This window comes from Oncorhynchus keta, chromosome 23 (genome assembly GCF_023373465.1).
Source record: "Oncorhynchus keta strain PuntledgeMale-10-30-2019 chromosome 23, Oket_V2, whole genome shotgun sequence".
Taxonomy (NCBI): Eukaryota; Metazoa; Chordata; class Actinopteri; order Salmoniformes; family Salmonidae; genus Oncorhynchus; species Oncorhynchus keta.
Window position 1 is genome coordinate 20,727,516 of NC_068443.1, and position 24,055 is coordinate 20,751,570.

General features: G+C 41.8%; 3 protein-coding genes and 1 long non-coding RNA gene across 11 annotated transcripts in view; 1 reads left to right on the plus strand and 3 right to left on the minus strand.

Annotated features, from left to right (window-relative positions):
• Nucleotides 1-1,271: 1,271 nt before the first annotated feature.
• LOC118401976 (ubiquitin-conjugating enzyme E2 variant 2-like) lies at nt 1,272-4,524 on the minus strand. 4 transcript variants are annotated; one of them, XM_035799722.2, is made up of 4 exons: nt 4,280-4,524; nt 2,730-2,899; nt 2,286-2,411; nt 1,272-2,130 (listed from the first exon to the last, which is right to left on the minus strand). In XM_035799722.2, the coding sequence occupies exons 1-4, from the start codon at nt 4,329-4,331 to the stop codon at nt 1,984-1,986; spliced, it is 495 nt and encodes a 164-aa protein (XP_035655615.1). In that variant the 5' UTR covers nt 4,332-4,524; the 3' UTR covers nt 1,272-1,983. The 4 variants fall into 4 exon arrangements, with proteins under 4 accessions (XP_035655615.1, XP_035655616.1, XP_035655618.1 ...); XM_035799723.2 differs by having other exon boundaries at nt 2,751-2,899; nt 4,280-4,521; XM_035799725.2 differs by lacking the exon at nt 4,280-4,524 and adding an exon at nt 3,713-3,889.
• Nucleotides 4,525-4,835: 311 nt separating this feature from the next.
• LOC118401974 (DNA replication licensing factor mcm4) lies at nt 4,836-15,449 on the minus strand. 3 transcript variants are annotated; one of them, XM_035799718.2, is made up of 17 exons: nt 15,294-15,449; nt 14,608-14,714; nt 14,366-14,521; nt 13,838-14,001; nt 13,611-13,712; nt 13,378-13,473; nt 13,133-13,228; nt 12,734-12,872; nt 10,589-10,809; nt 9,341-9,461; nt 8,060-8,319; nt 7,315-7,680; nt 6,932-7,059; nt 6,306-6,513; nt 5,748-5,976; nt 5,300-5,433; nt 4,836-5,140 (listed from the first exon to the last, which is right to left on the minus strand). In XM_035799718.2, the coding sequence occupies exons 2-17, from the start codon at nt 14,669-14,671 to the stop codon at nt 5,048-5,050; spliced, it is 2,577 nt and encodes an 858-aa protein (XP_035655611.1). In that variant the 5' UTR covers nt 14,672-14,714; nt 15,294-15,449; the 3' UTR covers nt 4,836-5,047. The 3 variants fall into 3 exon arrangements, with proteins under 3 accessions (XP_035655611.1, XP_035655613.1, XP_035655612.1); XM_035799720.2 differs by having other exon boundaries at nt 14,608-14,689; nt 15,294-15,439; XM_035799719.2 differs by having other exon boundaries at nt 14,608-14,702; nt 15,294-15,347.
• A 1,395-nt stretch (nt 15,450-16,844) lies between these two features.
• LOC118401975 (CCAAT/enhancer-binding protein delta-like) lies at nt 16,845-18,384 on the plus strand. The gene has a single exon (XM_035799721.1). It carries the CDS (start codon nt 17,095-17,097, stop codon nt 18,016-18,018), a length of 924 nt encoding a protein of 307 aa, XP_035655614.1. The 5' UTR covers nt 16,845-17,094; the 3' UTR covers nt 18,019-18,384.
• Nucleotides 18,385-22,365: 3,981 nt separating this feature from the next.
• Nucleotides 22,366-24,055, minus strand: part of LOC127911018 (uncharacterized) — a 3,176-nt gene continuing 1,486 nt past the window's right edge. Inside the window, exons 1-3 of one of the 3 annotated variants that reach the window (XR_008077379.1) lie at nt 23,978-24,055; nt 23,630-23,861; nt 22,366-23,500 (exon numbers count right to left, since the gene is read on the minus strand). The exon at nt 23,978-24,055 is cut by the window's right edge and continues 1,486 nt beyond it. This is a non-coding gene — a long non-coding RNA (uncharacterized LOC127911018). The other 2 variants (XR_008077378.1, XR_008077377.1) reach the window with 2 other exon arrangements.

Here is a 24,055-nt window from a genome sequence, read left to right on the forward strand (position 1 = left end):
CTATGAGAATTGTTGAGAGTCCAAGGCATTATTAAGAATGTATTCAATATACAGTGGGGTAAAAAAGTATTTAGTCAGCCACCAATTGTGCATGTTCTCCCACTTAAAAAGATGAGAGAGGCCTGTAATTTTCATCATAGGTACACTTCAAATGACAGACAAAATGAGAAACAAAATCCAGAAAATCACATTGTAGGATTTTTAATGAATTTATTTGCAAATTATGGTGGAAAATAAGTATTTGGTCAATAACAAAAGTTTATTTCAATACTTTGTTATATACCCTTTGTTGGCAATGACAGAGGTCAAATGTGTTCTGTAAGTCTTCACACACTGTTGCTGGTATTTTGGCCCATTCCTCCATGCAGATCTCCTCTAGAGCAGTGATGTTTTGGGGCTGTTGCTGGGCAACACGGACTTTCAACTCCCTCCAAAGATTTTCTATGAGGTTGAGATCTGGAGACTGGCTAGGCCACTCCAGGACCTTGAAATTCTTCTTACGAAGCCACTCCTTCGTTGCCCGGGCAGTGTGTTTGGGATCATTGTCATGCTGAAAGACTCAGCCATGTTTCATCTTCAATGCCATTGCTGATGGAAGGAGGTTTTCACTCAAAATCTCACGATACATGGCCCCATTCATTCTTTCCTTTACACGGATCAGTCGTCCTGGTACCTTTGCAGAAAAACAGCCCCAAAGCATGATGTTTCCACCCCCATGCTTCACAGTAGGTAAGAATAATTTCAAGTTCCTGGAGTGGCCTAGCCAGTCTCCAGATCTCAACCCCATAGAAAATCTTTGGAGGGAGTAGAAAGTCTGTGTTGCCCAGCAACAGCCCCAAAACATCACTGCTCTCGAGGAGATCTGCATGGTGGAATGGGCCAAAATACCAGCAACAGTGTGTGAAAACCTTGTGAAGACTTACAGAAAACATTTGACCTCTGTCATTGCCAACAAAGGGTATATAACAAAGTATTGAGATAAACTTTTGTTATTGACCAAATACTTATTTTCCACCATAATTTGCAAATAAATTCATTCAAAATCCTACAATGTGATTTTCTGGATTTTTTTCTCATTTTGGCTGTCTTAGTTGAAGTGTACCTATGATGAAAATTACAGGCCTCTCATCTTTTTAAGTGTGAGAACTTGCACAATTGGTGGCTGACTAAATACTTTTTTGCCCCACTGTAACTGCTGCTATATAATCTTCATCTTCCACAGATATTTCATTATAGATTGAGTAAAAAGGAATCCAGTTTGCAACATACAGTATTTCTCAAGACAGTGATTTTAATGTCAGAGAAATCGCAATGTCATAAACTTGTAATTTTCTCTAGAAGTTAAATACATGGGGTATTTTTTCAGAACCGAACAGGCTTGAACATACGTTACAATTCAAAGAGCTGCAGAACAGAAACATTATTGGAATCGTGTCAAATACAGATATACTTTTTTAAATCCTTCAAAACTTGTGACACTATTTCTGGCCTAAAGCCATATTTTAATCTTCATCTGCATGATATGTCAACATACCTCCTACATTTGACTAAATTACAACTTAAATGTAGCTTTTGGTCAAATATTTATTTGTTAAAGCATGCCATCATACACACATTTCAATTATTTATTTTAGTCACCTGCCATTCGAAACATAAATTGTTTGAGTTGGGTATACACTTGGTGCCATTCTTCTCTTGTAAAGCCAACTTGATACATCTCACGATCATAAAGTGAATGGTCACACTAACCTCAATAGAAGAGAAATAACTGTGTACACTTGTGGTCTTAAAACGTAATTTCACTCGCAGTGGGGACGTTCTAGAATGACCATAGGCTAACTAAAAGGAATGTCCAATCTTGCTCAGTCTAAATTCTTAAAATAGTGGAGTGAGAATCATCACGATTGTGATGGCCTACACAATAATTTCAAGGAGAATACGGTTTAAGACAATAGGGGTCAAAAGTAAACAATCCATGAACAGTTAATTACTGTAGGTTTGTCCTTCTGGTGGTTGTGGAAGCTTCATATTCTCTTTGGACATCATTAGACGCCTTAACTCTTGAAGAACAACTTTAATGCTATAAGAGGTTTGCCATTTAGATAGAATTGGTATGCTACGTGTATCCACCTGAGAGAGAGAGAGGAGAGGCAAATTAGTGATCATCCTTTGATGAGCACTAGGCACTGAGTTTACCAAAAACATATGTACATTAATAATTATATATACATATTTAGACCTGTTTCATTTGTACGGGCAAAAAATGTAAATGTGATGTTACTTACCATCCCATTGGAATTATTTATGCCATTCATGCTAACTTTTGTTACAAATCTAACAATTGGAGGTGATTCAGGATATTTAGGACCACATTCCACTTTCAGACTGTATATCCTGTTCTCATAATTAGTCTGGAAAACAAAACACAGAAACAAACATTGCTTGGTCCAGGTAATGGTGATGAGCTATGCTCATTACTGTGCCTGTCTTGACTTGCTGTTTTATTTTCTTAAAGCATTTTCAACAACAACATTTTGCCAAAGCGTGGTCTTAGAACACACAACTATTACATTTCCACTTCCTGGTGGAAATGGCACGGTGATGTGCTTATGTTACAGAGGTAGTTTGGTAATCAAACCTTGAGTGCGGTGTAACCTTGCCTGAGACTTTTGTTACTTTAGCTCAGCTGGCTAACACAGTCATGTGACGCGCAGGTGTCTCTTACTTACTCCTGCTGCGGTCACACTTACTCGTGCCGGTCCGATGATCATGCCTGTCCACCGTGTTAGCGTCATATCTTCATCATCTTCAAGGCCCCAGCTGACTGTCCCATCTCCAACACCTTTCTGACCCTCTTCAAGCTCTTCCAACAAGCGAAAATTACGTGGAACTTTAACTCCTGAAATAAAAACAAGACAAGATTTTTAAAACTAGAAGAGGCAATCCTGGGGAGGGTTTGTCCATGCTACCCTCAACTGTTCATGCCACACAATACCATATCAAACTGCTCACGCAAGTTAAATGCAACAAATTCTTAGAACTTGCTATTTGCTTGTGGCTGAAAACAGGCAACCAACTGTCACTATCCCTTGTGCTGTATGTCACTGGAATGAATACTTACTTCTAATGGGTGATGTCAATGCAGGGTACCATTTCAACTGTACACTGATGGTAAAACATCAGTCTGACCTGGCATGATCTTCCCTATCTGACCATATGAAAGTTCATAATTAAGAGATCATCCTAGCAGTCATGAACCTTATCTATATGTAGCCTACTGAACACTGGATAATTAGTGATGATGGCCTGGACTAACTTCATCCTACATGAATCCAGGGGGAATGATGAGATACAAAGATGCGTAAGTGCGATTTTGAGTGGGTGTTGTGTTCTGGATCATTCTGTATGCCCGGGTGGAACCAGAGATATGGAACCCTCGTGCTTGGCTATGAAACTTATGGGATGCAGCCGTCATGATTCCTCAAAATCCACCAGCGCAATATCAGACCTGACATGGGCCAACTTCCTTTATTCTTACAGGCGCAATACAAACAGCGAACTGAGAAAAGGTAATGTATTAATAAAAATGGTTGCATAGTAAATGTGTGATATTACGTTTCCTTCAATTAATAGGAAACTTTGGTCTGGCATGCATATTAAACTGCAGCAACTTCACGCCCCACGGCTAGTATATACAAATCCAGTTAGCTACCTTGTACAACAGTTGCACGAGCACAAAACCAGCTTCCTCTCCTTGCTGCATGTGAGTAGCGAGCGAACTCTTATGAAAACCAGTGGTCTCTTCTAAAATGATGCAGGTTCTGTTTACTACTAACTAGCGAGCTTATTGTAAAAATCTGCAACTTTATAACCAAAGTTAGCAAAGCACCCAAGCTAGCTACCTAACGTTACCGAACTACTCTACTCGCTAAACGTAAATATATGCTACTGGTGGTAGGCTAACTAAATTATCCTAATCCCAGCAAATACATATGCCAGTTTGTGACCAACTTTGTATATATAATTAAAATATACATATAATATTCTGGTTTGGCTAAGTTACAGTAGTGAATACACCACTGAATTTTGCTAACTAGTCTAGCTAGCTAACGTTAGCCGCCACTCAATTGCTGGCTAGCATGCTGCAAGCATTTCAGACCCCAGGTTTATCTTCTAATCATTGTTTTCGCGTAAACAGCACATATTATTTTTATATTGTATGACACCAATTATATAATATTTAAATCTTTACATATTTCCCAAAGTGAAGCAGACAAACCTGAGGCCGCCATCTTCTTCAGCCAAATCCAGAAGCACACAAAAAGTGCCATAAACGAGGGGTGTGTCAGGTTAGGTGTCTGCAGAAAACGCTCCCACCGGTTCCTTCCTCGTATTCGACTATACACTACTAAATTCTGGACAATATTTTAAGATGCATGTGGCTGACAAGGTGGTCAATAGCAGGAGGTGCGCATTACACAGCTACAAAATAAGCTTAAGAATAATGCTGAGTATATACACCGGACCTCAGCTGATCCAGCCAGAAGAGGATGGACCACTCAAGACTAAATGTAGGGAGTTTTTGCTGGCTCTTTTTGGTCTATGCCGGGTAACTAACACCCGACTGCTGAGAAAGATCTTTATAAAATAATATACAGTATTCCAAAGTGCAAACTACCGGTCACCATGGCACACCTTGTCAGAGTTGTGCATTGTAGCACTGGCATGTTTGTCATCAGCATTTGTCCTTGATTAGCATGAGTAAAACTGAGTCACCCTTCTCTGTTGGTCCAATGTTCATTGAAATATTATAGACAAATAAATAAAAGCAACCCTCAAAACATACAAAAGCATTTATTTATTGCACACCATAATAACATTGAGACACCAAGCACTACCAGGAATCAAAGTATACAAAGCTAGCCATCATCATGGTCAAACATTCTTTACACACCAGTATTCAGTACAGAGAGAAAGCTGTTGCTACAGTGAAATACATGCAAATTCAATGACTGTACAAGGAAAGAAGGGAGATGTGTATATGTCTTTACAGCAGGCGAACAGTCTTTCCAGTGACGGTCAGATAGTCTTCATCTGCCAGGGCGCGCAGAGCCTCTTCAAACATGTCCTTCGTTATTGCCTGAAAAAAATATTCATAATTGGGTCAGATATACACCATAGTCAGAAGAAAGATATGTATTTTAATTGGATGGCAGGCATATCTAAATATATTTTAAAGGTTTTCCCGTATAGTTAGTTCTCATCAATAGGAAAAGCAGAGCTGGTAGGTACTACTTACGGCTTCAGACTGTCCTCTGAGGTCATCAAACAGCTGCTGGTATTTCATGGCAGGGGTCTTTCCCCTGGACTGGATCATTTTCTTCAGAGCCTGGGCCACTTCCTCCTTACGCTTACGGGCCGTGGCACTCATTCCTGGGTTGAGTAAAAACAAGACAGGTTAATACTTGCTCCACAATACACATTTTTTAAGATACTGATTAAGGTTGGGTTTGCATAGTCAACCAATTCTAAACATTAAACATGGCATGACAGGAATTTGAAGAGCTGTCATAGCACTGCACAGACATTTTAGTCATTTAGCAGAGCGACTTACAATTAGTGCTTTCATCTGAAGATAGCTAGGTGAGACAACATCACAAATCGTACCAAGTCAATGTTCCCTTACAGTATTTATCAGCAGCCAGTGCTAGTGGAAAAAGTGTTGTTTTAGACAAAGGCTTCCATACCAGTTGTGAGAATGGAGATGTCTACGAAGCCAGTCCTGGGGTCTGTAGCAGACTGCTTGAGGGCCTCACGGTGTAGTCGCTTGGCCTCCTCCACGTCGACCGTCTCCACCTTGTCAGAGAAGCGCACCTTGGCATGGGCCTCAGCCAGTCGGATCAGAGACTCCAGCTGCCTGGGGTAGGCAGACACCATCCCCCGCCCGCTGCCGATCTTCCTCATGTCCACATAGGCCTGGGAGAGAAAGATACCCATAGTCAATCCAGTTTCTTTATAAAGCCCTTTTACACTTTTGAATGCTCTCGCATATTTTAGTGCAATGTTTTGACCAGAAGGTCTTTGTCTGGCATAAACCTGGAACCAGCACTTCCACACAACTCGGGGCCAGAATTAAATATTTTCTTCCAGCAGCCAGTGGATGGATGACATTTGTTTACTAGCCAGTCACTGAATACTTTTTTTTACCCATATTTATCTGGTGGCATGGTGCTAATGTCAGGCCCTGAAGTTACATCTACATCACAACCACTTTTCATTTGGAGCATTTTATTTAAATATCCTACTTCAATGAGTGCCTGGCTGGCTTCTTCGTTAAGTCTGGGGTTGATGTAAGTGCGAGCGTATGCAATGTAGTCCTTCAGCACTGCCATGTCCAGGAACTCTTCCTCGATCTGCTCCTCACTCTGGTAGTAGAGCGCCACCAGGTGGTGAGCCAGGCGACGGTCGTACGCCTCGTCTTGAGGATCCAGCATCAGGAAGATCAGATCAAATCTGTAGGGAAGAAAATGGCATTTTGATTTGTTTGTGTGTATATACATATATGAATGATATTTAATAGCTAACATACTTCAACCTTATTTACAACAGTTCATAAGAGTGTTGAGCCAGTAACCGAAAGGTCGCCAGTTTGAATCCCTGAGCAGACTAAGTGAAAAGTATGTTGTTGGGCCCTTGAGCAAAGCACTTAAGCCTAATTGCTCCTGTAAGTCGCTGTGGATAAGAACATCTGCTAAATTATTAAAATGTAAATGATATGCATGTTGTGAGTGCAACATTTATCTATGCCAACAAGGCTCAGTTGTTTGGGGTTCAGTGGCCGCCAGTGAAGCGACCCAAATAGGATATTATTAACAATCAGCACCATATATCAACAGTGTTCAGGGCTGTTAGGCTATCAGGTATTATTTACCTTGACAGCAGTGTGTGAGGGAGCTGGATGTTCTCGATGGTTGTCTTCTTGGGGTTCCACTGAGACTCCACGGGATTGGCTGCTGCCAGGACAGAGGTGCGAGCATTGAGCTGGCAAATAATTCCAGCCTGCACAAAGAGAAGAGCTTAGTGAGAAACTACCCTGTTGTTCACCGTTACTAACAATCTATCAAAACAGAAACAAAATCAGAATGCTTCTACAGTAGTAAAACTATTTAATCATTCTGTTAGCAACACCACATTCAAAACACAAATTTAACAGAGGCCTATACGTTTCTCAGAAGTACACTGGTCATTAGGACTAGTCCTGAGCATTGCGCTGAAACTTCAGTCTCAACTTGTTTTGTCCTTCTCTAAACCCACCTTGGCAATGGAGAGAGTCTGCTGCTCCATGACCTCATGCAGCACAGAGCGTGTGCTGTCGCTCATCTTGTCAAATTCATCAATACAGCATATCCCGTTATCACTGAGCACCAGGGCTCCGGTCTGCAGTACAAGCTGCTTGGTCTCTGGGTCCTTCATCACGTAGGCTGTGAGGCCCACAGCACTGGAGCCCTTCCCAGACGTGTACTGACCACGGGGCACCAGGTTGAACACATACTGCAGCAGCTGGGACTTGGAGGTACCGGGGTCTCCACAGAGCAGGATGTTTACCTCGGCACGGAAGTTACCGCGGCCTGTCTGGCTGAAGTCTTTACGGGTGCCCCCGAACAGCTGGAGAAGAATACCCTGTGGAAGAGAAAGTTTGTCCTGGTCATGACTTTAATTAAAATCTGAACGCAGGCAAAAATCAAACAATTGCTGCAGTAAAATGCCCTGGGAAAAGAATGACAAACTTTATAGTACTGTTCATAGATGCTGCATAAAAGCAAAATCCACTAATATGAAAGACTGCAGTTACACATCCCTGGCAGCAGAGGACGCCACACTGCTATGGTCATCTGAAGGGATCGATGAGACAGTTGTCCTGTGGCAAGTTTCCCAAAAGCATTGTCGCACAAACATCTTATAACCACAGCAAGCAATGTAGAAAATATGATCTTAGAGCTGCAATGTTGCTTCTGGGAAACTCATCCTTGACTGATAGTTGATAACCATCCCCACTGACCTTCTTGATATCCTCTTGTTCGTAGATGCTGGGGGCCAGGGCGGAGGAAAGACGCTCGTACACGTCTGGTTTGGCGGCCAGCTCCTTCAATGTCTGGACGCGCTCCTCAGTGAAAAGCTTCTGGTCTGAATCCTCATCCAGCCTGTGAAGGCGCTTCTCGTCCGTCTTACGGAAGTGGATGACGTCGATGTGGGTCTTGTACACTGACTTCACGGTGCTCTGGCGAGGGTTCTCACGCATAGGAACCGCTCTGTAGATACCTGTTGTGGAGATGAGTTTAGTAATGACGATAGTCATTTTTTGTTTACCATCCAATGTCACGTTAGTGATGTACTCGCATCCTGACATCAAAAAGCTCTGCAGAAGGATAACTAACACTGTTGGGAGTCTCAAATCTTGACAAACTGAGTGAGTGATCACCATAAAAATAAACACACAAGGCTGATGGCTATAGCCATGTTGAACAAGTATATTATTCTTCTGGTTTTATCAAGCTCTATTTGGGATATATTACCCTGCCTCGCTGGCTTGCTAGGTAATCAATCCTCTGATGACATCTGCAATATTGTAGATGATACCCATTTCATTACGTGTTTGTTTAACTTGCACAAGCTGCATTTTATGTTGCATGTGATCATATACACTGCTGGGTAAACAAAGAGGTTTCTGATGAACTGCGAGCACAACTTTTCATGACAAGAACAGAAAATGGGTCTATAGGACCAAACTGCAGTAAGTCACAGCAGCAGTATGCATGACTAGGGCCAATAGCTTTACCTGACATGTGACTGGACCAGGAAAACTAGGCCCATGGTTATAGGCTTTAAAGGGGCAATCTGCAGTTGAATCAATAAAGTAGGCACCCTGCCTCTTTTTTAAATATTTTTTATAAAGCTGAGGGATGGGCTTAGAGAAATGTAACCATCCAACATATCAAAATGATAGCTTTAAGCATATTTTGAGGTTTTACAGTGTATACAAAGATTGAAGTAAAACAAGCTTATATTTTGGTTTCTGGCAGTTCAACTAAGCTCATGAGGCACTTAAGTTATATTCCTCAAAAATCAATAAGTATATATATATATATATTCATTTACAATCAGAAAAATTGGTGTAGCAACTGCGGATTGCCCCTTTAACTAGAGCAGAGTCTTTCTTGGTCAGATCACATGGAAAGTTAAAAACTCTTAGCCCTTCATTGCCTGTGTGACCATATCACCAACAGCAAAGCTATACAGCCATTGGTTCACAGCTATTTCTTTTTGGGGTCAAACAGCTCACCAGTGATATTGATGCGGTCTCCTGGCTGTACTTTGTCGACCAGGTCGTTGTGAGCGTACACTATGGTGGTGTGAGGGGTCTGCCCAGCAGGCATGTCATCAGGAGACTCCTGAACTTTGATCTGAAAAAGTGGAGAAAATGAATCAGTGCGAAATAAAGGTGCTCTACTTTAGTTGTGGCTGGGAATACACTAGTATTGTACTTGTGAACAAACCCAGGAAGATGAGCTCTAATGGGTAACAACCATTATCTCATCAGTTCTGTTCAGCAGCATCAAAGAAAAGTATATCTTCCATTGAAAGTAAGCAGACTGTCGTACAGTATAAAGTCATCCCCTCTCCTTGGTAGAGGGAGGTTTTCAAGGATCCACCTGAATACCTGAGATCCGAGCGGGTCCGGATCCAGAATTCTAAATATTGTCAACGGTCTGGGTTGGATCGGATTGTCACGGGTATGTGTAACTTTAACTTAGCTGCAGGAGAGAGAGAAATTGTATACATTTATGCTGCTGCTCTTTTCATAATAGCGGTGTGTGTACCTTGTTGTTGGACAATCATAAGTCAAAGCGGCAATATGCTACAAATCATGTCACGTGTCAAATACAACAGGTGTAGACCTTACTGTGAAATGCTTACTTACAAGCCCTTAACCAACAATGCAGTTCAAGAAAGTCAAGAAAATATTTATTAAATAAATTAAAGTTAAAAAATAAAAATAACAAGGCTATATACAGGGGGTGCTGGTACTGAGTCAATGTGCGGGGGTACATTTTACCTCTGTGTGTGGAAAAAGTTATGAGATATCTAATAAATGGAAGATGGAATTAAAATGACAGAATTCAAAGTGAAAAGGAATTACGGGCTAACAGGCAGGCTGCTACTTAATATTTTGAATGGGGCGGTTTGTTATTGTGTAGGACGAGAAAACGCATGCCTTGATTGGCCTAGCTAGCTTAACTAGTTTCTCCTGGTTTGATGCAGTCAAGACAGGTACTACGTAATCATATTGGATGATAAATAACCTGGCTATGGGCAGATATTAGTCTACTGTAGCACGAGTCGGCTTGGTTGGTTGTCGTCTCTCCCACGTGTCACTTGCTCACACTTACAGTAGCCTACACACACACCACGGCCCCTGGATCGGTCTATACGGAACGGCTCTAGTTGCAGATGGTGCAGTATTTCATGTATTGTGCATGTATTATAAAAAAACAACTACTAGTGCCTTCTTCCTCTCCCCATAGCTCACCATCTGTTTGTCGGAGAAGGCAGAGCGGTTATGGATGAGGGCCAGGCTGTGGGTGGTGTTGCAGTTGCGGCACACTGCAGGTTCTGCGATGCGGCCACGGTCCACCTCCACACGGGTAGAGAAGGCACACACCTGGCACTGGAAGAAGGCCTCCTGCATCTCTGGGATCAGCTGGGAGGTCCTGATCACCATGCCGCTGATGGTGATCATCTGATCAATGTCTGGGAGGAGAGCGACAGCGAGGCAAGATTGTATTAAAAACTAATCATTAAGCACCAGACCTGGGTTCAAATAGATATTTAGTCTCAAGTGTGCAAACCATTTAGCACTCTAGGACGCATGATCAAGTGCTTGAAATTGAAAGAAAACAAATACATGATTCACTCTTCATATGATTGTGTAACAGATCTGCATGAGTTGTTCAGGGAAGCTAGCCATCCATAATATGACATGGCCGAGGCCAGGGGTCTCCAAACAGCTAGATATTTTTCCCACATTGTTACGTTACAGCCTTAATCTAAAATTAAATAAATTGTTTTTTTTTCTCTCATCAATCTACACACAATACCCCATAATGACAAAGCAAAACCAGGTATTTATACATTTTGGCAAATTTATAAAAATATAAAACTGAAATATTACATTTACATAAGTATTTCAGACCTTTAACTCAGTACTTTGTTGAAGCACCTTTGGCAGAGATTACAGCCTCGGGTCTTCTTGGGTATGACGCTACAAGCTTTGCACACCTGTATTTGGAGAGTTTCTCCCATTCTTCTCTGCAGATCATCTCAAGCTCTGTCAGGTTGGATGGGGAGCATCATTGCACAGCTATTTTCATGTATCTCCAGAGATGTTTGATCAGGTTCAAGTTCAGGCTCTGGCTGGGTCACTCAAGAACATTCAGAGACTTGTTCCGAAGCCACTCCTGCGTTGTCTTGGTTGTGTGCTTAGGGTCATTGTCCTGTTGGAAGGTGAACCTTCGCCCCCGTCTGAGGTCCTGAGTGCTCTGGCGCAGATTTTCATCAAGAATCTCTCGGTACTTTGCACTGTTCATAATATATAATATAATAATAATATTATATATGCCATTTAGCAGACGCTTTTATCCAAAGCGACTTACAGTCGTGTGTGCATACATTCTACGTATGGGTGGTCCCGGGGATCGAACCCACTACCCTGGCGTTACAAGCGCCATGCTCTACCAACTGAGCTACAGAAGGACCATCATCTTTCCCCCGATCCTGACTAGTCTCCCAGAGTCCCTGCCACTGAAAAAGATCCCCACAGCATGTCATGTGCCTTTTACTTAGGAGTGGCTTCCATCTGGCCACTCTACCATAAAGGGCTGATCGGTGGAGTGCTGCAGAGATGGTTGTCCTTCTGAAAGGTTATCCCATTTCCACAGAGGAACTCTGTCAGAGTGACCATTGAGTTCTTGGTCTCCTCCCTGACCAAGGCCCTTCTTCCCAGCTCTAAAAACTGTCTTGGTGGTTCTAAACTTCTTCCATTTAATAATGATGGAGGCCACTGTGTTCTTGGGGACCTTCAATGTTGCAGACATTTTTTGGTACCCTCCCCCAGATCTGTGCCTCGACACAATCCTGTCTCGGAGCTCTACAGACAATTCCTTCGACCTCATGGCTTGATTTTGCTTTGACATGCACTGTCAACTGTGGGACCTTATATAGATGTGTGCCTTTCCAAATCATGTCCAATGAATTGAATTTACTACAGGTGGACTCCAATCAAGTTGTAGAAACATCAAGGATGATCAATGGAAACTTGATGCACCGGAGCTCAATATCGAGTCTCATCGCAAAGGGCCTGAATACTTATGTACAGTGTTTATGCTCAGACAATCTATTTTCATTGTTTGTCTATGAATATTTCTAATATTAAGAGTTTAAAAAAAACATCCCAAACCATGGAAAATAATATATATATATATATATATATATGATAGGGCCCCTTAAAGTTGTTTATTACCATTATTTTACCAGCTATATTGACAGACACAGCTATTGTACACCAGAGAAGAATGTGCCTATTTGAAAGCTATTTTTAAAAAGACGCAGTAGCTCGATTTTTTTTTTGTAGCTCTCACACTAAAAAAGGTTGGAGACCCCTGGTCTAGACTATTACCTTCAGGGTTTAGGCTCCTCATGTTCCTGGTCTTCAGGGCGTTGTATGGCCGCACCTGGATCTGGTGTTCCAAGATGGAGTCTGGGAAACGCTCGAAGAACAGCTCGTTGACGGCCATGTCAAATGTAGGTATGACTTCCTGTGATATAGATTTAGGAGAAACATTATGAATCACCATTTATATTGGTATGCCCACATCATTAAACATATTGTGTCTCTATGGGCAGGCCCATGGTAATAAATGGCAGATGAATAATGAAAACCGCCTGTGCATGCTGTCACAATTGGATTTAATACGGTCATACGGGAATTTGTTTTAAACTTTGCATTCATAGCTCACTATCCTCCATTAATATTAATGTGCAAGACCATCTGGCACATGTATGCATGTTCATTTACCTGGGGGTAGGAGATGAGCTGCCTGTACAGGTCTGCATCAAAGGACTGCACATGGCTACAGTTGACATTCAGCACAGGCTCACCAATCACACTGATCTAGAGGGACAACAGAAAAAGAAAATTAACATCACTGCAAAATGACAAGCAAAATGTTGCATTACTTTTCTCAAGAAAACCAAATACAAGATGAACTACAGGTAAATGGTTGATCACGGTTTTGGTGTCACACAGATGGGAGACCCTACCTCCTCCAGCTTCTGCATGTAGAGAGGCTCATTCAGGTCCAAACCAGCATTCTCATCCTCATTAGAAGTGGGGTCAATGAACCTCTGCAGGAATCTCTGTAGGAAAATTAACAATAGAAGCATTCAGATAACGAGCTTCTATCAATCTAAATAGATTTAACTAAACTTGTCTTTATCAATTACATTTTCATTATTTATTTTTCTACACCAATGAAGGCACACAACTTCCATACCTGAAACTTCTCCTTGCAAGTTCCCACATTGACATCAGTGCCCCAGATAACCAGCTTCTGTCCCGCTGCCTGCTCACTGGCTACTGCACCATCTGCACTTGGCTGGTGGAGTAGAAAATGTCCTAAAGTGTTAGAGATTTGCTAATGGTATCATTCTATATCTATGTAGCATTAGCACTTCTAGAATTCCTGACTATAATTCTCCATATAGGAGTTTCCCTACTCACCAGCTCTGTGTGGAGGTCCACCTGGGGGGCCTTCCTGGCAGAGCCCAGATCAGGGCGCTGTCTGACTGGGGTGCCACGCACACCACTGTGTGGGGTACCCTCCACCCTGGAGCTAGGCGTCCCGTACATCAGAGGGGAGCTCATGTCCACCTCACTGGGGAGAACTGGGGAGAAGAGGATAGGACATTGACATGACATTCAGAGTGATATCATAGGGTCAGCATCTCAGTTCTTTCAAGTACAGTTCCAGTTTATTTTTTTTCAGTTGTTGCAAATTATCTGGGCCCGTATCCACAAAGCATATCAGAGTAGGAGTGCTGATCTAGGATCTTTCCATATGAAACTGATCCTAGATCAGCACTCCTATTCTGAGACGCTTTGCGGATAAGGGTCCAGATATCAAAGCCTGGAGAAGTGTTTCCGTACCAGAAATGGCAATACAGCAGAAATATTTTTTTGTAACTGCAAAAAGGGCTCTCAAATAGCATCCTGCAGCATTCTGTGTGTCAATGATGGTAAAGCAGTTACCTGAACGGCGTGGGCTGGAGAACAGAGAGGTGTCATGAACTGCAGGGCTGGCAATATCTGTAGCTGGAGATGTGGGCATGGCTGGCAGATCCCCGTTGGATGAGTCCTGACCTCGTCGCCGCTGGGAAGGAGGAGAGGCCAGGCCATCACTGCTGGCTACAGACAGAAAAATACATATCCAACTCAACAATCAACATAACTATGTAAATATGACTCAGATAACCTGTTTCTGTATAACTTACGAGTGACTGGAATGTCATCCCTACTGCGCTTGCTTCCAACGGGAGTTGATGTTGGTGAAGACATCCTGAATGATCACAGGTCCTAGATATAAAATCTGGTTGAGTAGCTAAAATAGTCAAAAACAAAAGTGAAATACATGCATGCGTAATTTACTTTTACAAAAACATTATGCAACCAGCATGTAACATAGCTGAGTTGAGCTACAGTTAGATAATAATAACGCCAGACTAGTTGTTGGTACTTGCATCCTTTTGACATGTGCAATGAAAGTGAAACAATGCATACTAGCCAGCTAACTAACAACATTAGCTAGCTAGCTAGCTGAACAGTTGACTAGAAACTCCCGAAAAACTTGTAAACTATAAAGAAGTAATGTATTCTAAATCCTAAACTAGCTATTTCCTCTAAATTAAGCATCATCATCCTAATCATGTTGAATAAAATAACAATGCCTGGCATGTTCAAGACAACTGTAAACAGTAGCTGGCTAACGTTATAGCGTGCAAGTTAGCTAGCAAGACACTCATTTAGCCGAGCAAACCCAGTAGATTAGAGTGACTTTACTTTAACTCCCAAACACATATAGGTCATATGAATTCTCTTTAATAGCATACAATATTCAATACGAAATTACCCATATCGTTAATTTATCTTCTGATACCATAGAAATATCTTACAATCTTACCTTCTGTAGGATGTAGCTATGTCGTGCGGCTGCAATGAATTTGGCGCGAAATTGTGGTTGTCACGTAATATTCCCGGGAAACTTTGAACCAATAGCAAAGCAAAACTACTTGAGCGCTAACCATTAGCACTTGCACGTCGAGGGGGTTCAGGTGTCAATGTCTTAGATCGGTAAATACGGTTGTTAACATTTTTCATGAAGTACATTAATAATTGTTTTTGTTGTAGCCTTTAATTCTTATTTTCAGTACTAGACCCATTCTGTTCACTGCAATAACTGTGTGTGTACCTAAAATTGCTGGGTAATCACCCCCTTCTGATTTCGTTTAGCCCTACATATATTCCACTCAGGGGCCATAGTGTCAATGTTTGCCAGAGGGTTGCATATATGTCACTAGAAATGTCTATGTGTTTTGAATATCATCCCTGGAAAAATACTGAATGCATATCCGTGGGAACACATCAAACATGCAGAATTGCTCTTATTAGTAATGACTGCATTCCTTGCGATATAAAATAAATTAATAATAATCATTTCCAGGGTCATCAGGGACATTGAATTGAATTCACGTAGATAACTGCGTATTTTGAACAGCAAATGTTTAACACCAAATGTGTGATTATAAATATACTGAACAAAAATATAAACGTAACATGCAACAATTCCAATGATTTTTGATGAGTTACAGTTCATATAAGGAAATCAATCAATTGAAATAAAATTATTAGGCCATAATCTATGGATTTCACATGACTGGGCAGGGGTGCAGCCACGGGTGGGTTTGGGAGAGCATAGGTCCACCCACTTGGAAACAAGGCCGACCCATTTTTTCCCCATTAAAGGACTTTATTACAGACAGAAATACTCCTCAGCATGACCTCAAACTTCACTTGCCTGTTTACAGGTGATTGATGCCCATAGACCCTTTTCAGTACACTACACACTGACGTCACGCGCGACTCTTGGCTGCAGTAAGAAAGCCATCTCCAAATGTTTTTTTGTAAAATAATTAAAGAGCGTCTGCTAAATGACTTAAATGTAATGTAATGTAAATGGATGCAGCAGTTATCTAGAATGCTTATGCTCATTAGCATAAACTGTAGCAAAAGTTAGCCAAAACGCCATTTTACTGGTTGAAGTTGAAGTGTTTTTTAAGCATCATGGAGTTGAAATGCGATTATGACACACACATTATATTAAGCAGGACATTCATACGAGCCTTAACATCCAACTATAATCCAAAAGTAGTATGAAATGCACTCATAAACAACATGTAAATAGAGTCTTTTTTGCTGGCGTTCTATAAGAACGCCCCCGTGTTCTGCCACCAATTTGCCCGCATCGCCCTCTTGCGGCAATGTTTGCAAATACAAAGGGGTCTATAAACTCTGGCCTGGTATACGCAGCATGAAATGATGCACTTGTAAATCAATCCACTCGTAGTAAAGAGGGTGGCGTAGTAAAGAGGCGACCACGTGATTCAAACTCATCTCTACTGGCTTGTCAAAGGGGGAGTTAAACCTTTGACGTAAGCAGGGGAAAGTACAAAATACACTCCGCGAAATACAGACGCTTCAGAGAAGTTAGAAACAGGTCATAACCTACAGTGACTATGCAGCCACTATTTTAGGATAAACCTAAACACCACTTGAAAGAAGCAACGCTGTGGAAAATAAAAAGAAGCTCCATTAATACAGAGTGAGCGTGATACATTGTTGCATTGTATCAAGCTTGTTCCAACTACTTGACTACAAACGAAATATATTGACGTCCGATCCCACGAGGGCAGAAAGCAGAGTTCATGTGCGACATATACAGCCTGGATTCTCAGTGCGTGTCTTCACAATGCAACATGAGTTGGGCGGTGGAGCCTATCAACTTCTACGACAATAAATTGAGCAGCGGTCTCCAGGGGGTCTGCAAACCCGGTAGAGGTGATCATGGCACGGCCGAGGAAAGCACCATGGCGGAGTTAAGTACAGCCCCTGCAATGTACGACGACGAGAGTGCCATCGACTTCAGCTCCTACATCGAGTCGATGACAGCAGTGCCACACCTGGAACTCTGCAACGATGAACTTTTCCTTGACTTATTCAACACTGTGAAGCAAGAAAAGAGCGACTTATGCATGTCAGCCTCGACTACATCGTCCAGCAACATGCAACATATGTCAAGTTGTTCAACCAACGCATACGCATTTGGAAACCAAAAAGAGTTCGAGAGGAAGCTCAAGGGGGGATTTGACAAGGGGGCCTTCAGCGCACCGATCAAGCAGGAATCGGACTGGAGCGACAGTGACATGTCCTCGTCGTTACCTTCACAGATAGAAACCTGCGAAAAGACCTCCGTGAGCCGTCTCATGGGACAACCAACTCCGCCAACAACCCCAGAGCCCATCTCAAGCCACTCCAGTGTCAGCTCAACCCAGTCCTCTCCTCGGAAGGTCGGCAAGGACAGAGGGAAAAAGAATGTTGACAGGTACAGTCATGAGTACCGCCAGAGACGCGAGAGGAATAACGTTGCGGTGAGGAAAAGCAGGGACAAGGCAAAGCAACGCAACGTGGAAATGCAGCAAAATATGCTTGAACTGGGTTCAGAGAATGACAGATTACACAAAACCATCGATCAGCTGAACCGTGAGCTCACTGGGCTGAGGGATTTCTTCAAGCAGCTTCCCAATCACAATTCCTCGTTTGTGGGGACCACGGGTGGGGACATCCGGTGACAAATTGTCACTTTCTAATGAACTGAACTGAGCTTTTGAAATACATACCTCAACAGACTTTTATTACCATCTGTGTAACAGATGCATTACAAACAAGCGTACATTTATGGCACTGGAAATGTACTGGAAACCGGAGGCCTACTCCCATATTGCTGCCATAATCGTTTTTGGGAAAAATGTTTTTGTATATTAAATTATTTTACCACTTCATTTACATATTGTTATACCAGATATGATACATGTTTTTATAATTCCAAACTTTGTATAAGAGCCAGAGCATGCTCACATTTTTATATAGTTTGTATAAAAAAACTTGAAATATGTCTATATGGAATCTCTAATAAAAGTGCTGAAAAGTCATACAAATCATGGTCTATGTCTGTGTTTGGGATGCATAGATTATTAGTATACATCAGTGATGATAAATTACTTGGAATGGTTAAAGTGGGTTTTATTTGGATCTGGTGGTGCCAAGAATCTACCTCAGTTGGAGTTGGGCCACCTCTGTAGAATGACGTTTTCACGGCTATTTAAATAAAGACCAGAAAAGGGTCAAATCATTTTAAAAAATGAAAAAATAACTATACATACACTAGCATAATACAATGTTTATTGACAGAGTATAAGTACCATTCATCTTCAGAAATATATTAGGAGGTAGATATTCAAGGAAACACAGAGAACTGTGTGGCTATTTACAGCAAACAGGCATATTTTACAGTCACCAGTTGGACCCACGTGGGCCAAATTCGACATATGTTGTTCCTCTCTGGTCTGTCAGTTCTAGCTTTGGGCTGTCAGCTCCTGGGTCCTAACCCATCAGTAACACACAAACAGATCTATTTATTCACCAATTATTCACATTCTGTACAGAGAGTGGGGCTGGGCTGAGGAGGCCTCAGTCTTACAGATTTATTTCATGGGGTCCCACTCCCCACTTTGACAGCCTCAGAGGCAGATGTCTTCCAGGCCGATGCACAGGGCAGGTTTCCTGGTGACCACACAGATGTAAGCGTTGATATCGCCCACCTCCCTCCCCAACACATTCTCCATCTTGCAACCTGGAAACTCCAGCACATGGGCAATCAAAACCTAACCATGGATCAATAGCCTTAGGATATGGTCTTACATACAAGTTAGACATGCTCAATGAGAACAAAAGTTGGAGCTAAGCTAACCATCGAATGTCAATGTTACTCGTATAATATAGTTTCTGACGACAAAACACAGTATTGTTATTATTAGATTGGTGGGGGGAAAACACCCAATGCAAAAATTCAATAGACAATATATGTATTGGATACGGTATGTGGTGCTGATCCACTTCAGTTAACCTGGGTTGCCCGGATTCTCAATAATGGATGTAAGCCAAGAATATACCAAGAATGCTTGATGGTATATGATGGTCAGAGCCATACATTTAGATATATGGCTCTGATGGTGGTATGTGGTGAAACTAGTGGTTATATATTAGAAGGCAATTATAGAGCCAACTTCAGCAACACTAGTATCATGTGGCTTCTCTTACAATATTGATATATATATATGCCATTTAGCAGACGCTTTTATCCAAAGCGACTTACAGTCATGTGTGCATACATTCTACGTATGGGTGGTCCCGGGAATCGAACCCACTACCCTGGCGTTACAAGCGCCATGCTCTACCAACTGAGCGACAGAAGGACCAAGTGAGTGAGTGAGTGAGTGAGGCCATTGCTCTAAACAGATTTCCGGAGGGATCCGTGACACTTTCATTGCGCACACCTGGCCCCTATTCCCACTGATTGTATTTGTATATATGTGCCCTTTGTTCATCATGGTGCTGTCCATTATTGTTACAATGTACATTGGTGCGTGTGAGTACCTGTACTGTGTGTTTTGGGTTTTTGTGCACTTGTGGATTGCGCAGATGATTACGGGTCTAGTCCCGTGTGTTAATCATTGTGCGTGTGTGTATTTATTTGAGGTACTCCTCGCTCTTTTGTTTGGGTTTCAACCCTGCGTTTGTTTGGTGTTTGTCCCCGTGCCTTTACACGCCGTAATATGGGGTATAATAAAAAAAACTTACACATTCCTGGGCCTGTCTTTCAAATCATTGTTACCAATGTGACACAGATCTCTTATCACAGTCTAACTACGGGACATTGGACAGATGACAATGATGGCACTGTGTCAGCAAATATACTGAGTTTGTTCTGACACATGGGAGGATCCAGATGCTGTACTGGTGCACTTAACCATACTTAACTGAGAGATAAGCACTGTCTACATACATAAAAGGAAGGTAATGTACCGTATATTACATAACAGGTGAGCGAGAGAGAACTCCCCTCATGGCCAGAGGCTGCAGAGTAACACACAGGCATGATGGTGCTCTGCTGGAGCTAGAAAACAGCAGAGAGAGAGAGAATAGTCACCATACTAGGTGTTTGAATGGCCTGTACTGGTCCATCAAACTACAGTTCTTCATATATTACAGCACATGCATTATAAGAATGTTATAAGATATTATAAGCATGGACTTTATTTCGGAGCATTTGACAGTTTCACTTTCTCATAACGATACAGTCAAAGACTTTATTTGACAGCGACACTAAGAATATACAGAAGTATGAGGATACCCTTAAAGTGATACGATGTTTTGAGCTCACACCTTGATTAAGATTAGATTTGATCATACTTCAATTTCTGCTACTATATGCGTATACACTGCTATCACACATTGAAAATACAGACATTTGCCAATACACATTCACATAACTAGAACTCAAAATCACAGACTCTCACCAGGGAATCACAAGCCACACAATCGAATGCTTGACTAGAGACAGCACAGACATAAGGTGTTATAATACAGATGATGACTTCACATATTCCAGCCATCCCGAGTTCCTGAGACCCCTCTGGGAAAAATTCAGTTATTATATTCTATTGTATTGGTAAACCAATAATTCAAACAGTTTATTAGGCTTATCCACTATAGCTTATCAGCAAGTGCATTGAAGACGTACAGCTTTTGGGGTGCCATCTCCAAGCAGTCACTCCCACATAAGCTGCAGACTGGCCAGGAGTAGGCTATGTCCTCATCCACACCAACTATCACACCCTGCAAACACCAACACAACCATCAGTACCAGCCAGAGAAAGCAACCACTACAGGACACCACACTGACCAACCTGGTTCACATAGGCAACAAGGGCAGAAACTGGGACTTAGCGGTTTAATCATCTTATCAATATTTCACTGTGGTTTGGCTTAAAAACCAAAGATATAACTCGCTCTGTGATAAAATAAAAATGCAATTCTTATCTGTGAGATGATAAGGACAGCAAGCGTTTACTCCCTTAACCAAACTGACACATTCTCAGTTAATGGCCCGAGATACGGCCGGGACCACACATGCACACCAACTTATGTAAGATACAGTGCCTTCAGAAAGTATTCACACCCCTTGACCCCCCCAAAAAAATATTCTTAGAGCCTCAATAAAAAATATATTAAATGTAGATTTTGTATCACTGGCCTACACACAATACCCCATAATGTCAGTGGACTTGTGTTTTTAGAAAATTGTACAAATTATTTAACAAGTAATAGCTGAAATGTCTTGAGTCAATAAGTGTTCAACCACTTTGTTATGGCTAGCCTAAATATGTTCAGGAGTAAAAGTGTGCTTTACAAGTCACATAATAAGTTGCATGGACTGCAATAATAGTGTTTAACATCACTTTTTTGAATGACTACCTCATCTCTGTAGCCCACACATACAATGATCTGTAAGGTCCCCAGTCAAGCAGTGAATTTCAAACAGATTCATCCACAAAAACCAGGGAGGTTTTCCAATGCTTTGCAGAGAAGGGTACCTATTGGTAGAAGGGTAAAATAAAAAAAGCAGACATGGAATATCTCTTAGAGTACGGTGAAGTTATTAATTATACTTTGGATGGTGTATCAATGCACCCAGTCACTACAAAGATACAGGTGTCCTTCCTAACTCAGTTGCCGGAGAAGAAGGAATCCTCTCAGGGATTTCACCATGAGGCCAATGGTGTCTTTCAAACAGTTACAGAGTTTAACGGCTGTAATAGAAGAAAACTGCGGATGAATCAACAACATTGTATTTACTCCACAATACTAATTAAAATGACAGAGTGCAAAGAAGGAAGCCTGTACAGGATAAAAAATAATGTACACTGGTGTTGGTAACCAAGTTACAGTTTTGACTTAAATCTGCTTGAAAATCTATGGCAAGACTTGGCTGTCCAGCAATGATCATCAAGCAACTTGGCAGATCTTGAAGAATTATAAAAATAATAATGTGCTAATATTGTACAAGGCTTTAAAAAAAAAGCTTTATTTAACTCGGCAATTCAGTTAAGAACAAATTCTTATTTACAATGACAGCCTACCAGGGACAGTGGGTTAACTGCCTTGTTCATGGGCAGACCAACATATCTTTTCCCTTGTCAGCCCGGGGATTTGATCCAGCAACCTTTCAGGTTACAGGCCCAATGCTTTAACCACTAGGCTACCTGCCGCCCAAGTATATGAGTGTAGATGAAGACATATTAAACCCTTTTCTATACTACAGAGCTGTACTGTGCTGGCCTGGTTACCATAGTTGCTGGAACCGTGCTGGAAAGGACAAGACCAGCTTACCCAGAAAGACTCAGAGCAGTCAAAGCTGCCAAAGGTGATTCTAACATGTATTGACTCGTGGGTGTAAATATTTATGTAAATGAGATATTTCTGCTTTTCATTTTCAATAAATGTGCTAACATTTCTAAATACATGTTTTCATTTTGTCATTATGGCTATTGTGTGTAGATGGGTGAAAAACAAATACATTTAATACATTTTGAATTCAGAATTCAACACAACAAAATGTGGAATAAGTCAAGGGATATGAATACTTTCTGAAGGCACCATAGATCATTTCCAACTTGATTAAAACAACTCTGAGCCTTCACACAGAGCCAAGGCAAGCTGCCAAACGTTAGAAGGTACTTACGAGTGTAGATGAAGATATATTAAACCCTTTTCTATACTACAGAGCCAAGCAGAGCTGTACAGTGCTGGCCTGGTTACCATAGTTGCTGGAACCGTGCTGGAAAGGACAATTTGAAGAAGAAAAACTATCTGAGCCAGGACAGCATGGTTCAGGTTCGTGTAAGTAGTGTGATTCAGGCATTGGTGTTTGTTGTATTATTCTGCCAGCTGATCAAATATGAAAGACCAGTGAGAGAGTCCTGAACTAATCCAGAGGGTTCACAGTTTGATCCAGCATGGAAGACAGGGGAAGGAGACCTGAACTAATCCAGAGGGTTCACAGTTTGATCCAACATGGAAGACAAGGGAAGGAGACCTGAACTAATCCAGAGGGTTCACAGTTTGATCCAACATGGAAGACAAGGGAAGGAGACCTGAACTAATCCAGAGGGTTCACAGTTTGATCCAACATGGAAGACAAGGGAAGGAGACCTGAACTAATCCAGAGGGTTCAACTAATCCAGAGGGTTCACAGTTTGATCCAACAAGACAAGGGAAGGAGACCTGGAAGACAACATGGAAGGAGACCTGAACTAATCCAGGAAGACAAGGGAAGGAGACCTGAACTAATCCAGAGGGTTCACAGTTTGATCCAACATGGAAGACAAGGGAAGGAGACCTGAACTAATCCAGAGGGTTCACAGTTTGATCCAACATGGAAGACAAGGGAAGGAGACCTGAACTAATCCAGAGGGTTCACAGTTTGATCCAACATGGAAGACAAGGGAAGGAGACCTGAACTAATCCAGAGGGTTCACAGTTTGATCCAACATGGAAGACAAGGGAAGGAGACCTGAACTAATCCAGAGGGTTCACAGTTTGATCCAACATGGAAGACAAGGGAAGGAGACCTGAACTAATCCAGAGGGTTCACAGTTTGATCCGACATGGAAGACAAGGGAAGGAGACCTGAACTAATCCAGAGGGTTCACAGTTTGATCCGACATGGAAGACAAGGGAAGGAGACCTGAACTAATCCAGAAGGTT